This window comes from Neophocaena asiaeorientalis, unplaced genomic scaffold (genome assembly GCF_003031525.2).
Source record: "Neophocaena asiaeorientalis asiaeorientalis breed wild unplaced genomic scaffold, Neophocaena_asiaeorientalis_V1.1 scaffold409, whole genome shotgun sequence".
Lineage (NCBI taxonomy): Eukaryota > Metazoa > Chordata > Mammalia > Artiodactyla > Phocoenidae > Neophocaena > Neophocaena asiaeorientalis.
Window position 1 is genome coordinate 2,531,666 of NW_020175208.1, and position 16,501 is coordinate 2,548,166.

General features: G+C 38.6%; 1 protein-coding gene and 1 pseudogene across 4 annotated transcripts; one reads left to right on the forward strand and one right to left on the reverse strand.

The window, feature by feature from the left end:
• The first annotated feature begins 64 nt into the window (after positions 1-64).
• Positions 65-14,371, forward strand: ZBTB8OS (zinc finger and BTB domain containing 8 opposite strand). 4 transcript variants are annotated; one of them, XM_024765262.1, is made up of 7 exons: positions 65-144; positions 8,437-8,461; positions 8,738-8,859; positions 9,074-9,156; positions 10,098-10,150; positions 12,162-12,198; positions 13,570-14,371. In XM_024765262.1, the coding sequence occupies exons 3-7, from the start codon at positions 8,787-8,789 to the stop codon at positions 13,654-13,656; spliced, it is 333 nt and encodes a 110-aa protein (XP_024621030.1). In that variant the 5' UTR covers positions 65-144; positions 8,437-8,461; positions 8,738-8,786; the 3' UTR covers positions 13,657-14,371. The 4 variants fall into 4 exon arrangements, with proteins under 4 accessions (XP_024621030.1, XP_024621027.1, XP_024621029.1 ...); XM_024765259.1 differs by lacking the exon at positions 65-144 and adding an exon at positions 157-377; XM_024765261.1 differs by lacking the exon at positions 65-144 and adding an exon at positions 249-381.
• Positions 10,161-12,138, reverse strand: LOC112413332 (transmembrane protein 126A pseudogene; annotated as a pseudogene).
• Positions 14,372-16,501: the final 2,130 nt, after the last annotated feature.

Sequence of the window (16,501 nt, forward strand, 5' to 3'; positions counted from 1 at the left end):
TCTCCAAGCACCTAGGTCCTCCAATTTATTTGTTCCCTTAGTTCTTAGAAAGAACTATTGATGAAGCAAGCCCAGAAAATGAGGCCTTGGACTTTTAAAGATCTCCAAGCGGCGGGACCTAGGACGGAAGTCTTAGGGGATTAAGTAAGTCCTCGAGAATGGAGGCCTGGCCCTTTAAGGGTGTGTGTTAAGGGGCGGAGTCTAGGGCGGAAGTTGGAAGTCCGGGCCGAAGTCCGGCTGACGAAGGGCGGAAGTTGAGTTTGGGGCCCAAGCCGCAATCATGGCGCTGGAAAGGGAAGATATTAGAGATTACAATTTGACTGAGAAGCAGAAGGCGATCAAGGCCAAGTATCCTCCAGTCAATCGGAAGTACGAGTGTGAGTAGGTGGCTTACTTCTCTCCTTGCCAGGGGCTTCCGGCTTCCTCTTCCATTTTGCCCCATCGGGTGGCTTAGGCATTCCCGTTTTGCCCTTTATTGTAGGCTTTTATGTACTTCTCTGGGGAACGCTGAAGGCTAAAGCCTCCTGGTCTGAGAGTCGGGAAACCCGGGCTCCCAAATTTACAGCCTTTTGAACTTTTTCTGCATATGCCTAATTACATTTATCTTGTGGGAATTTTACTTCCGTATTAATTCTGAAGGTAACGTATTTTCAAGCGTTTGAGGGGTTGTCGCCCCCAAGTATCTCCCTATAACTGTGGGATAATTAGAGTGTGCCTAGGGTAGAGGACTCGGAAAGCTCTGAGTAGGGGACTTATAAATTGGTGTCTTACCTGTATCGTGTTGTTAGCAAAAAGACCTGGTTTTGTCATTTTTAGCTTAGTGACTTTAGGCAAAAAAATCACATAACCTCTTTGCACTCAGTTCCTTCATGTGAAGGATAAATGAGATAATAATAAATGTGAGAGTATAGTGCAGACTCTGAAGTTCTACATAAACGTTAAGCTGCCGTCCCTAAAGGTGGATGTGGTTTGGGGAGCACAAATCTGGCTCTTATTTCCTTTCTTAAAGTTCTTTCCTTGATTTCCCATTGTCCTCTGTATAGAGTCCAACTATTTACCGTAGCATACTAGGCTCTGTACTTTCTGAACCCTGCATATCTCCCTAGCTCACTGTCTCTCACTTAATTTTTTAAAAATTACTTTTAATAGGTCATATATATGACTTAGAATTCAAAAAATACAACGGGTATGCAGCGAAAGTCTTTCTTTCAGCCCCGATCCCCAGCCCCTTAGTCTTGCTATACAGATCGACCATCCTTAACATTTTCTTATGTGTACATGCAAAGGTGTATGTTTAATTTACTTAACCAATTTCTAGTTGATGGACATTTATACTTATACTCGTTTGCCAATAAAAATAATGCAGCAGTGGATATACCTGTGCATCTATTGTTTGGCACATGTGCACGTGTATCTGTAGAATAAATTTCCAAAAGTTACATTGCTTTTTCAAAGGGTATCTGCATTTTATCAATGTTTTTTAAAATTGAAGTATAGTTGGTGTACAATGTTGTGTTAATTTCTGCTGTACAGCCAAATGATCCAGTTATACATATATAGACATTCTTTTTGATATCTGCATTTTAAGCTTCAACAATTATTGCCAAATTGCTTTCCATTGAGGTTGTGCCAGTTTATACCCTTGCTAGCATTGTGTGTGTGCCTTTTTTCTTTCCTTTTAAGAAGCCTGAATTCTTTTTTTTAATTCATTTTTAAATTTATTTTTACTTTTTAAAATTTATTTATTTTTTGGCCGCACTGTGCTGCGTGGCAGGTGCGGTCTTAGTTCCCCGACCAGGGGGTGAACCCATGCCCCCTGCATTGGAAGCAGAGTCTTAACCACTGGACCACCAGGGAAGTCCCGACTGTGCCTCTTTTCTCACACTTTTACCAATTTACTGTGTTACCACACTTTTTGATCTTTTCCAGTCTGTTAAACATCTTATACTAATTGCATTTTACTTATAAGTGAGGCTGAACGTATTTTAGTATGTTTGGAGTTATTTGTATTTACCTTCTGGAATGTGTATATTCATATTTTTAACCCATTTTTCTATTGGATTGTTGGTCTTTTTTACTGTGCAGAAGTTTATTTTTATGTAGTGAAATTTGTTAACCCTTTTTATGGCTACTGGGATATCATACTTAAGAAGGCATTGCTCGCTCTGGGACTGTAAATTAATTCTCCCATGTTTTCTTCTAGTACATTTGAAAATAAAACTTTTTTTTTTTTCTTAGGCCATACCACATGGCTTGTGGGATGTGGGATTTTAGTTCCCCGCCCAGGGATTGAACCTGGGCCCTTGGCAGTGTGAGCACAGAGTCCTAACCACTGGACTGCCAGGGAATTCCCCAAAATAAAACACATATTTTAGTATAAGGTACATATAGTAGAGTACACATGTTACAAATGAATTTTTGGAAACTGGATACACCTGTATAACTAGTAACCAGATCAAAAAACAGAATGTTACAGCATCCCTGAAGACCCTCTCATGCTCCTTTCTCCTCTCTCCGTATTTTTCCCATTAGCCTGACTACTAACACCATACATGAGCTTTGCGTGTTTTTGTACATAATCTAAATGGAATCATGTAGTATGTATTCCTTTTGTGTTTGGCTTTTTTTGTCTCATATTTATGAGAACCGTATTTTTGCTAATAGTTATAGATTGTTCATGTTTCTAGTATTTATGGTTTTTAAAAAATATATATTTAAATTTTGAATACCTTAGGATTAGGGTAAGGTGGAAATTAAGTATCAATATCTGATAATTATTTTCCAGATGCTATAAAATCATTTATCAACAGTCTGTCTTTTCCCCTGTGATTGAAATATGACATCTTTATCGTATACAGAATTCCTCTAACTATATTTAGGTCTATAGCTGGACTTAGTATTCTATTCCTTTGTTTTAGCTCTCTTTTTATGTGCCAGTGCCACATTTTAAATTATTGAGGCTTTATTGTATCTTTTAATATCTTCTAGGACAATCTCCCTCTCAGTACTTGCTCCTTTCCTGCCATTCTTATTGTTTTTATTTTTTTCTCTATATGTAGATAAAAATCAGCTTGTGAAGATCCATAAGAATTACTGTTGGTATCCCCTCCCCCCTTTTAATCATTTGTTTCATCTTCTCTCCGTCCTGAGGCTACTTAGGGGCCCAACCCTGAATCACCTTATTAGCATAGACTCAAGTGTGGTCAGAAGGGGCTCTTTATGAATAACACTGAGTGACACTCCTGTCACTCAGAAAATTCCCAGGATTTTAAGAGCTCTGTTCCAGGAACCAGGGACAAAGAGCAAGTATATATTTTCATTATACCACAAAAACATTCAGTGAAAAGCAGCAATTAGGAATGAGAGAAAAGGGCCTCCCTGGTGGCACAGTGATTAAGAATCTGCCTGCCAATGCAGGGGACATGGGTTCGAGCCCTGGTCCAGGAAGATTCCACATGCTGCGGAGCAAGTAAGCCCATGCACCGCAACTACTGAGCCCATGCACTGCAACTACTGAGGCTGCGAGCCACTACTGAGCGCATGTGCCTCAACTACTGAAGCCCGCATGCCTAGAGCCCGTGCTCTGCAACAAGAGAAGCCACCGCAATGAGAAGCCCATGCACTGCAACGAAGAGTAGCCCCCACTCGCCGAAACTAGAGAAAGCCCACATGCAGCAACAAACACCCAATGCAGCCAGAAAAAATAAATAAATTTATTTAAAAAAAAATAAGAATGAGAGAAAAAATAAACAATAGTGTATTTTTGAGAAATAGTTGAGAAAAGACCATTTGCTCAAAAATCCTGTTAACATTTTGTTTGGGAATTCCCTGGCCATCCAGTGGTTAGGACTCGGTACTTTCACTGCCGGGCTGGGGTTCAATCCCTTTCCGGGGAACTAAGATCCCACAAGCCTTGCAGTGAGGCAAAAAACCGAAAAGAAAAAAAAAAAAAATTTTTATGTTATGCCTCATGATTACATCTATGGAGATGATGTAATCTGTTTCCTAAGAATTGAATCTTTGCATTCCAGGGATAAATCCCACTTGGTCATTCTGGATTCTACTTGCCGACATTTTGTACAGAATCTTGGCATTGATGTGTAATGTGAGATTAGTCTGTTTCTTCCAGCTTCATTTCTTGCCACTGACTACCCCCAGATCTACCCCAAGCTCTCCCTGTAGCCCTGTTTTTCCTTTAAGACTCAGCTCAATTGTCATCTCATATATTCATTCAGCAACATTATTGAGCACCTGTTGTGTATCAGACACTGAGCGGAAACTGGGAATAAATGAGTGAGTAGATAGATAAAGATCATCCTTAGTCTCTTGGCACATAAAGTGTTAAGTCTTGTTTCCTTTGGGAATTCTTACCTGAACCTCTTAGTCTAGCTTAGTTTATCTCTTATTCTCTCCTATAATAGAATTTTCAAAGTGGGTGGTCTCTAGAACCCTAGGTTTCCCCAGACTTTTTCAAAGTATCTGTGAAATTAAAACTACTTTCTTAATAATACTAGATGTTACTTGCTCTTTTCACTGTGTTGATATTTGCACTCGTGGTGCAGAGGCAGTAATAGGTAAAAGTCCTGGCCCCTTGGCACAAATTGAGGCAGTGGCACCAAACTGTATTGGTAGCCATTGTATTGTTTACCACTATGTACTTATAATTAAAAAAAGAAAAAGTCGTTTTTACTTTAAAATGTCCTTGATGACTTGGCAAGAACTATTAATTTTATTAAATATTAACCACTGAGTACACACCTTTTTAATATTCTGTGTAACAAAATGGGAAGTATGCATAGTGTTTCTGCTGCTTCTCAAAGTATTGATGCTTACCTTGAGGAAAAGAACTTCTGTGATTGTTTGAGTTGTGAGATGCCTTTTTTCTCGGAACACTATTTTTTCTCAAAAGAATGACTGAAAGACATACTATTGTTATTCAGACTTGGGTATTTCCAATATCTTCTTGAAAATAAAGTAATCTGTCACATCAAGGAAAATAACAATATTTGTTGGTATATTGATAATGTATATTATATAATGATAAAGTTCAAGCTTTCAAGTGAAATCAGAATTTTGGAAAACTTGTATCTGCCATCATGAGCTTCACGGTTTCCCAGTGCTTAAAGATTTTTCTGATGAGATTGGAGGTGATATTAACAAATAGATTTTAAAAAATTCTATAGAATGTGTCAACATCGATGAACTGATATTATCCCAAAAACCAATGCTTGATATTACACAATCAGGCAAAGATAAGATCTGGTCTAAGCACAAGATAGAGCAATGGATTTTAATGTTACAGAGTTCGAAAAATTCATTGTTAAAACCTCAGATTCTGCATTGCAACTAACCTTTAAAAAACCACCAGTTTCTAGTTTTGGTGAAGGAAGACTATATACAATTTTTTTTCCTTACTCCGGCTGTGCTGCCCATATGCATTTTTAAAATAAATTTATTTATTTATGTATTTATTTTTGGCTGCATTGGGTCTTCATTGCTGCGGGCAGGCTTTCTCTAGTTGCGGCGAGTGGAGGCTCTTCCTTGTTGCGGTGCATGGATTTCTCATTGCGGTGGCTTCTCTTGCCGTAGAGCACAGGCTCTAGGCACACGGGCTTCAGTAGTTGTGGCTCGTAGACTCTAGAGAACAGGCTCACTAGTTGTGGCACACGGGCTTAGTTGCTTCACGGCATGTGGAATCTTCCTGGACCAGGGCTCGAACCCATGTCCTCTGGATTGGCAGGCGGATTCTTAACCACTGTGCCAGCAGGGAAGTCCACATTTTTTTTTAGCTCTTAAAATACTCCTTTTTCCTCCTGCATGTCTGTGAGATTGCAGCACACTGAAAAGCCAGACATTAAAAATACTTGCAGAAATGCTAAACAGCGCCACTCTTCTCACTACATTTTTTGAAAATGTAGTCATTTTTCATAAAAATATATAATTTATGTTAAATAAAATGAGCTTATTATTTGTATTTATTTATTATTTTTGGCTGCATTGGGTCTTCGTTGCTGCTCTGGGGCTTTCTCTAGTTGCGGCGAGAGGGGGCTATTCTTTGTTGCAGCGCACGGGCTTCTCATTGCAGTGGCTTCTCTTGTTGCAGACCTTGGGCTCTAGGCACGCGGGCTTCAGTAGTTGCAGCCGTGGGCCCTATAGCACTCGGGCTTTAGTAGTTGCAGCACGTGGGCTCAGTAGTTGTGGTGCTTGGGACTCTAGGACGCACGGGCTTCAGTAGTTGTGGCGTGCATTGGCAGGTGGAATGTTAACCACTGCACCACCGGGGAAGTCTCTGGGCTTATTATTTTTAAGTGAATTAATACATACTTAAGATTTTTTTTCAGTTAAAATTTCTAGGTTAGTATTGCCAGATACAACCCATATAAACAAAAGCTCTTTGGGTCCTCAGTAATTTTTAAGAGAATAAAGGGTTCCTGAGACCAAAAAATTTGAGAACTACTGCCCTATAGCAATCTGTCATTGTCTCTTTAAACCGTCTTAAAAAATTGAGGTACAATTTACATGTTATAAAAGTGCTCACATCTTAAGTATAAAGTCCAATGAGTTTTGATAAACAAATGACATCTGTGTAACCAATACTCGAGTCAAGCTCTAGAACATTTCTGTCACCCTAGAAAGTTCCCTTTGCTTCTTTCCAGTTAGTCCCCTAGCCCCTTACCTTGAGGCAAGCACTGCTCTGATGTCTATCACCACAGTTTACTTCTGTTTTAGAGTTTTGTATAAGTGGAATCACACAGTATAGATTCTTTTCTGTCTGGCTTCTTCACTCAGTATCAAACACAGCTAGATGTTAAAGTGGTGAATGGATTTTATTCAGCAACTACTGACAGCAGGGGAAAGAGGTGAGCTCCCTGACTCTTGTTAACGCATTGTATCAGTAGTTCATGATTTTTTATTGCTGAGTAGTGTGGCATTGTATTCCTCAGTTTGTTTATCCTTTCTCTTGATGGATATGGGGTTTTTAATTTGGGGGAATAAAATTGCTGTGAACCTTCTATGTCCTTTTGTGGCCACATACTTTCATTTCTCTAGGGATAATACCTGTTATTTTCTTTTAACTTGTTTGTCATCTCTGCTGATCATTGAGCCTCTTAATGCCTAAAATGTATTGAGTTCTCAGTAATATTCTGAGTAAATTAGAGATGAGCTTAAACCTTGAGTGTTACCAGAACAAGATGTGTTATGTAAACGGCACTAAACTGGGAGTCAGAAAATCTCAATTCTAGTCCCAACTCTAATCAGCAGTGTAGTCCTAAACAAGTCGCACAATCTCTCTGGATTTCAGGTTTATTCTTGTAATTGAAGGAATTCTGTTAAACGAACTCTAAGACTTCGTTATAGCCTGAATATTCTATGATTCTAAGCAGGAAGAATTGATGGAAGTCAGGTAAGAGTGAAGGATAGACTCTAAAATCATTTTTTTTTAATTAGTTAATTTTTAAAACTTTGGCTGCCCTGGGTCTTCATTGTGGCGCTTGGGCTTCTCTAGTTGTGGTGCGTGGGCTTAGTTGCCCTTTGGCATGTGGGATCTTAGTTCCCTGACCAGGGATCGAACTCACATCCCTTGCCTTGGAAGGCAGATTCTTAAGTAGTGGACCACCAGGGAAGTCCTGACTCTGAAATCTTGAGATAACAGATCCAATGGGAACTTGCTGTAGTAGCAGTTGTTATTTCCTAGTGTTGCTGTGAGAATATCAGGAAAAAGCTCATAATATATATTGTAGAGTTTACTTTCCAAAACAGTTTTATTGGTCAAGGATATCATTGAGGAGTCCTTCAAGTGAAAGAAATCAACAAATATAAAACTTGGCTCTTGTTAAAAATAAAAAACTCTTTTGTCTGGGATTTGGCTAGCTGTTCATGAAAAGGTGAAATGAAATCTGGAATTTTATATCTTTGATGATGTAGTTTCTAGAATTTTGGTCATTCACACAAGTAGATATTTAGAAAAGATACTGATTTGTTTTGTTGAGGAAAAGTAACTAATGGCAGAGAATGGCATTTGTTTATTGAAAAACTATGATGTATTAGACACTTTTTAGATCACCTAGAAGACCGTGGCCGTGATGCCTTCCAGAAATTGTCATTCATTTAAATATAAATCTAGGCTTTTAAAAAAATAACCCTTTAGCATCAATATGCTAATATTATGGAACTATTAATTCTTTTATTTAATATTAGTTCATTTAATATTAACAGAATAATAACTGTGAATGCTTAGAAGAAATTTTTAAAAATAAAAAATAACCCTTAACAGAACAATCAACTTTTGTGTAAATGGTTAGTGAAAGGTGTGTGGCCAGCCCACATTTTCTTGCTGTTCAAGGATTATGTTCTTAGTAATGATCTAGAGTTATTTTCTTGTGATTTGCAAGTCAAGTTTAGTTACTTATAAGTGTTTTTTCCTCTCTCCCTCAGATTTGGATCACACAGCTGATGTCCAGTGAGTACAGCTAGAGTTTATGCCTTTGCAGCCACGTGCTTAACATAGGAAGGCTGATGTTTTCATCTTGATGTCCCGAGTTTTAATTTTTCTCCTCGTCTTTTGGTTCCTTTAGGACATGCAAATGATGGTTTAAAAGCACCTGGTTTCAGTGTCATTAAACTGATTGAGACCTTTGGTTTTGTATTTATCATGTTAATTTTATTTTGACTTTCCTGACAAGTTTTCTGCTTTGCAGTGGATTATATTACACAGGGCATGAATGTATTTCTTTAGGTTACACGCATGGGGAGATACTCTGGAGGAAGCATTTGAGCAATGTGCAATGGCCATGTTTGGTTATATGACAGATACTGGGACAGTGGAGCCCCTCCAAGCAACAGAAGTAGAAACCCAAGGTAACCAATTTATTCACAAGGAAGAAATTGTTATAGATGTTCAGTATTCTATGTAAATTCAGTATATGCTCACAGTAAGAACAACAAAATTGATTATGAGCTTGTTCTTTCAACTAGCCTAAGAAATTCATTGCACTGTTAAATTCAAACCAGTTTTTTAGAGACAAGAGTTATTAAACATGATACTGTCATGGTTCTTTTTGATCCTGTGTAGGAGATGACTTACAATCTCTTCTGTTTCACTTTTTGAATGAATGGCTTTATAAATTCAGTGCTGATGAATTCTTCATAGCCCGGGTAAGCAATAGTTTTTCTTTTTTACTGAGCAAATGCGTGCTTACCCATATTTTATAATAAGACTAGTGATTTAAAATAGAACATGTGATGCAAAACCAAGCCATACAGATGATGATTTGCAGAAATTATAATAACCATAGGCTCTTCTTGGATAACCCGAGTTTGCTTATGTATGTGCATTTTGTATTTAGATCTCTTATTATATACTTGTCACTCATCAGGATTGTGTGACAAGAACGCACCTATTGTTGCCACTGTCTCTGCACATTTTATGTCTCCCAAGTTTGAACTGTATTTATGTCCATCCATATGTTCCTTTTGTCCCATTTGTAATTTGGCAGTTCTACCATGTTGGCCTAAGTTTAAAAATTGATGCTTTTAGTTTTCCTTAATGTGAAAAAGGAAGAGCCAAATGGAGTTTACTTGTTGCCACCAACCTCCAGAGGGAACACCTCTCCAACCTCATTGTCATCTAACACACATGGCCTTCCTTGCTTCCGTAATTCCTCCGTTCTCTCCCTTACCAGCTCCACTACATATATTCTTCCAACTGGGTCATTCGTCCTACAGAACTGGGTCATTCGTCCTACAATATTATATAAAAATAGGCTGAGAGTTTTGTCAACTCTAAATAAATAAAACCAAAAAATCCAGTGATTGAAATCCTAGGTCATCCTCCTCTATGTATCTTACAGAAAAATTCTTCTGACTCATATTTTTAGATTGTACATTTTTAAGAATATGTCCCTTGAATATGTAAGAAAAAACTATTTCCTTGAAATATATAGTTTGTTATTCTGTTTTAGTTAACATTTTAGTTTTCTTTGCTTCAGAGAAGTTTTATGCGATTATCTTGAAAAGATGTTAACCTAGAAATGTTTTAGGAGCTGGTCTGTTATGAGCATATATTAAAATTAAAAGAAATTCTTTTTCTTCTTTAGGAAGTAAAAGTACTTAATATTGATCAAAGAAATTTCAAATTACGGTCAATTGGGTAAGTTTTGAAAACCTTTTAAGTAGCGGGTCATGAAAGATGTTAAGTTATTCTTCAGTGAACTCAGTGGGCAGGAAGACAAATAGCAATATTAAGTCAGAAGACCAGTTGCATCCCAGTAGGGCTTTGCAGGTTAAGCTTCTTGAGATACCTAGGAGCCAGGGTTCACCTCAGGTTTGGTGGACCAGAAACTTGTCAGAACAAAGTTGATGTGTGTTATTAAACAGGATTCCCAATTTGTTGATTTTTAGCACAAAAAATATATCATTGGTAGAGGGCACAGATATTTGCATAAAGCTTAGCTTGGTGATGAGAAATGCTGATGCATCCTTTCTTATAGATCCTCACACCTGGACTCCATTTCCTTCTATTAACAAGTTATACACTTCCTTCCAGAGTTTGCAAACACTTGATTATGGCACTTTGATTGGATTTGGTGTTTTCCGAGTTTCTTCAGTCATTTAATGATATCTTTTAGGTGTTTTTTTTTTTTTTTAACAAGTCTCTGTTTATTCATACTTAGATACAGGTTATTTTTACTCTTTTATTTTTGTGTACAGATTTACTTAACAATCACAGTTTCTAGGACAGGTTCAGGTAACTAAAAAGCCTTTATAAGTAGTTTATATTCTCTAGACCCAAGGTATGCTGCAAACCCAATCTGGAGCAAAATGGGAAATAACATCTTTCTAAAGATAGGCTTAGAAATCCTAATCTAGTAATTTAAGATGTTTCCTTTCTCGGGTAGCAGGGCTGAGTTATATCTTGCTGCTAGGCCACCATTCACAGGGATAGCCAAGAACACAGGGTACAGACCACCAAAAACAAGACCAACCAATTCACCTCGTGTGAAGGTACAGGTTTCACAATGCAAATCACCTGTATTCAAAGGTAAACTTACAAAATCTTTGTAAGATACGTGTGCCGTCAAAAATGGGATCTCTGCCATTGCTAAGCCAGCAGGTATATGAGCCTGTGTCACATGTAGGATTCATCAAAAAAGACTATCTGCTATTAGGCCATAGAGGGCAGCATTAAGTCCAACATATGTTGATCCATTTTCAAGCAGATTCCTTTCTGTTTTGGAATTTGGTTAATTTTTCTGGTTGTGATATCAATTAAGTTCTCCTTGACAGTATCATCTGATTCATGATTTTCCATCTTGAGCCTTACACTTTCCTCCCAGCACTCACTGCCTCCTCTGGTCTTACTCAGCCACGTGAGGGCTCACTCCAACCCTTACGCAGCTCTTTTAGGTTATTTTTATATAGAGCTTATCTTTTCTATTTTATGTTGAATTTTTTTAGTTTCTTTTTGTAAAGTGAGAGCTTTTATTATCTCCTCCTCCCTTTTTTTATGGGTGACAAAACAGGGTTGTCCAAGGGTACTTAGCTAATAAATAGTTGAACAGAATTTTAAAACTTTGCTCTTTCTACTACTGCTACTGCTTCTGCTACTGTGATCTTCAGCCACATGTGTTGAAGGGAGAGAGGATGTTCATCCCAGGTTCCAGGGCAGTACCTTTCTAGGGCCTTCCATGTACACACCATGGACATTTTTTGAAAAGTTATAAAATACAAACCAAGTTCAGACTGTATTATAGAATCTAGAATTTTGCCTTTATGGTGTTCAGACGTGCTTTCTCCAGTGGAAGATATTAATTAGTTCTGTAGTCCTGAGTACAGTGAAAATTTTGAACATGCTACTCTGTTGTGAACCAATATTCAGTAAACAATGTTTATTGAGAATCTACCTATGCACATTATACTAGGACACTTTTTTTTTTTAAGAGCAACTATCAACCTTCTTGAAACGGCTATTGTACACATAAGTCCCTCAACAGCTGTATCTGCTAACAATCAAATTGAAATTTATAGCTCCCTTCCCCCTCCATCTCTTTTGGCTTTCTAGTATCTAAACCACATTTATAAGGCTTATTTTAAAATGTGGAAAGAGAGAATAAATGTTAAATCCTGGAAATCTTAATCATGTTTCACTTTTCCTTCTCAAGGTGGGGAGAAGAATTCTCATTGTCCAAGCACCCTCAGGTATGTTTTTAAATCCAGCCATTAGAAACATTTTATACTACCTTACCATAAAGTCAGTAAATGTGACAGTTAACTAGTTCTAATAAGTTGGTGTAAAGTCCTAAATTTTTCTCAGACTAATATGACCTGTCGGGACATATTATGTTAAAACACTGATTTCACACACCTGATTTGGAGGATTAGGAATCAGCACTTGGGTCATAGGGTCAGGTTTGTTACAGAGTTGTGGGGTGTAAAAATCCCTTTGCCTTATCGAGTTTTGATGTCCTCCCCCGTAATGAAGGTGTTGGACTAGATGTTCTCTAAAGTGTCTTCTGCCTTTTGTGCTTCTCCAGATTCAGTATTTGCCAGCATGTATGGCTTCGCTCTATACGAGTCAAATCTGTTGGAATAGGGGTAGGCAATTTTTTTCCTAATGTTTTGTGCTTTGTGGGCAGAGAATGATGGAAGAGCAACTATTCAACTCTTCTCTTATATATAGCACTAAACAGCCAAGGACAACACATTAATGAATGAATGTGGATGTGTTCCAGTAAAACTTTTTTTAAACATTTCCTCCACTACTATTTAGAAATGTAAAAACCATTCTTAGTTCGTGGGGCTGTACAACAATAGGTGGCAGGCCGGATTTGGCCTTCAATTTGTAGTTCACTGACTCCTGTGTTTAGGCCAAGGAGACCTAAGTTAGTTGGAGGTGACTGGAAAATCCTGTTTGCTTCCTGTAGCTGCAATAGAATTTCTTCAACCACAGTGCAATAAAATGAAGACTGGGAGGGAGCCTCGGGGAAGAGAAGCATAAAAAGAACAGAAGCCAGTAGAGAGGGAGCATGTGGACTGAAAACAAATTATTTTTATAATACAAATGACAGTGGCATTTTCTTTTGAGTATGTTATATTTGAGATACCTATTAGACATCTAAACGGAGATGTTGGATAATAGGCATTTGACTGCCATTCAGAGAAGGGAATAGGCCGAGTTCCCAGGGCCCAGGTTCAACTGTATGGAAGAAGCCTTAAGAGGGAGCCCTGACCCAAACAGTAGGAAAGCTTTGTGTTCTTGGATTCAACCCATTTGATAAATGAAAAAGCTGATGCCCAGAGAGGTCAGACAGCTTCTGTATCCAGTTGCAAACAAAGCCAGGACTATAATATGCTTCGTCTCCTAACTCAGTGATTTTTCTGCTGTACATATTTGCCTCTCATTTTTACTGGATCAGTGGATAATACTATACTAATTTGATAACTAATTGTTTCGTCTGAGTTTTTCAGAGCAATATTAGAATTTTGACTTTCTGCCAATCGTTGCTAGAGTTAATGATTCTGATTTTGATGTCCTTTTTCTTCCTGTTTTTTCTTTAACCCCAACTTCAGGGAACTGAAGTCAAGGCAATAACATATTCAGCAATGCAGGTCTATAATGAAGAGAAGCCAGAAGTTTTTGTGATCCTTGACATTTAAGACACACACAAAAAAGAGCCTCCCTATGAAGAACTGTTTTTTCTCTTCCTTTTGAGAAGATACCATGATACCATGATATAAATTCTACAGTATCTTAATATATGGAGATTTGCAGAACAGAAATTTTTAAATTAAAATGTGACTTACAGAAATGGAAAATCTAGGTACAGCCTTGGTCTGTGTTATCCAAATATTCAAAGTTTAAAGAAACCTTTAGGTGGCAAGTATGGTATCTCATTTGTTAATTCCCTGCTGTAGCAGCAGGTGCCTTACACCCTTCCCATGGAACGCCAGCCCTCCAGCCTGGTCCCAGAAAGGATCATTGATCTAAGAGCAGCCTGAGAGACTCTGAAGCCCCCATGCTCTTACTGAATGCAGCTTGAAAAAAAAGAAATTTGAGGAATCCTACAACCAGGATTTTGCTTTTCTTCCAAATTGGTTAACACATATATTTTCTATACATACATGAAAAGAGGTCGTTTTAGATTGCTGTGGGAAAGAGCCATCCTGTATTCCAGTTGGTTTTCTCAGATGAAACAATTATAGCTAAACAATTGGAAGGCTTCTCTAGAAAGAGCCCTGATTTACTGTTCTCACTTTTTTCTAAGCACTGAAGTATTGACACTTTCCTGTTTTCCCATATGAAAAATTTGATGTATGTACAAATGGGCCCTTCTTTCTAACATATAATTTTATATTAAAGCCATTATATTTAGAGAAGAAAAGGAGAATTTTTTTAAATGTCTTTGGTTTTTAAAAATTACCTAAGCTTTTCATTCCTAAGGAGACAGGAGGCCAGGAAAACAACTTTAAAATGATCTGAACTTTTCAAAGTAGATAACCTTTGAAAACGAGGCTGCATTCATTTGATTTGCAGCATTATTCCATTTTCTATTCATTGATTGAGGTATTCTTCCTTGTGATGCAAGAGTTTGCAAAGTTGCTATTTATTCACACATATGTGAAAAATGATTGCCACTGGGTGCTGCCAAATATCATTATAGTGTGCTAAACTTGACCTAAAAGGAAGAGATTGTCTGTGAGCTTTCTAACTGTTCTCTTGGAGCACCACATTATTTTTACTCTGGGGATTTTTGTTTTTTTTTTTTTTTGGGGGGGCTGCGCCACACGACATGTGGGATCTTATTTCCCTAAACAAGGATCGAACTCGTGCTGCCTGTCTTGGAAGCTCAGAGTCCTATCCACTGGACCGCCAGGGAAGTCCCTCTCTGGGAATTTAACAGAAAGTAGCGGGGGGTAATGAAGACAAGGGCAAGAGCCTGTGAGGTTTTTTCCGTTTGTTTTTTGTTTTTGCGGTACGCGGGCCTCTCACTGTTGTGGCCTCTCCCGTTGCGTAGGCTCAGCGGCCATGGCTCACGGGCCCAGCCGCTCCTCGGCATGTGGGGATCTTCCCGGACGGGGGCACGAACCCACGTCCCCTGCATCAGCAGGCGGACTCTCAATCACTGCGCCACCAGGGAAGCCCAAGCCTGTGGTTTTAATAGTAGCTCTTCAAATGGATACACAGCAGGATCTCTGAGGTAGCACTCCTTTACCTTCTTTATTCTCAGGCATATTTTATAATGTAAATTGTGGACCTCCAAGCAAAACAATGTCTAGAAGAATCTCTTTACCTTTTGTTAGGATGAATTTCCAGCCTGAGATGGTTCGACTCCTTTACACATCATGGGCTACTTGGGGGGGTTGATTGTGCAAGTGAACAATGGGATACTGTGAGGGGAATGGGAGAGCTGAAGCCAAAGTAAGAAGAGCTCTTGGGATGTGTTAAGCCAAGTAGGGTACACATTTGACTTGGTGGGGTGGGGGGAAAGCACAGCCATATCTCTTAACCACCAGAGCTGTATAATGGGGCTCAATAAAAACAAGGCAGATGTAATTATGGAATACAAATTATATTTTCTTAGTTTTAATAAATTTATAACATTACAATTTCAGGTAAATTTTAAAATTTAGTTTGTGTTAGTTTTAAAATATGCCAAAACAAAGATACTGAATAGAAGGAAAATGAGTATGTTAACCGTTTATACGTGAAGTGTTGGCATTCTTGATCCGTCAGTAGCAGCACACGTTTTATTTATTTTTAGTTTACTTATTGAGATGGTTGCACCGTGCTCTCACCAGATTCTTCTGCCAGTTTCAAGTATGTGTCTTTCCCTAAGGAACAGATTTCCGCCATTGCAGAGCTAATTCTCCTTCCCCATAACGTACCCACCCATCTTCGCTCTGTCTTACTTCTGGGCTGCCGTTCTCATTTCTGAAAATGTCGGGTAGCAAATCCGCTGCCCAAGGAGTCAGGCAGGTAATGGGAGGGCTGCAGGTGTTGAACTGAGGGGTTACGCAGGGGCCAAGCGGGCAGCTGCCTCTCAGCTCCAGCCCTCATTTCTAATGGGAATACAAGCCTAGGGTGGCAGTTTTTCATAAACCCCCAGAGAGTGGGATTTTTATGTAAAACCTCCCAAGTTTTTGGAAAGAAACCCAAACCACTGTGGGTCATCACAATGAAGTACAGACAGGTTGTGTGTGGGCAGAATCTGGTCCACAGGTTGCTAGTCTGCAGCTCTGTTTTAAAACCGAGCTCAGGGAATTCCCTGGCAGTCCAGTGGTTACGACTTGGTGCTTTCACTGCTGTGGGCCTGGGTTCAATCCCTGGTAGGGAAACTAAGATCCCACAAGCCTCGCAGAGTGGCCAAAAATAAATAAATTTTAAAAACCCAACTCAAATCACATTTCCACAATGCCTCCCTTACCATTCCGCCTTCAGGGGTCTCTGAACTATGCCTCTCTAGTTAGCTTTAAAGATTTGCAGGCTTATTCAATTTTATAA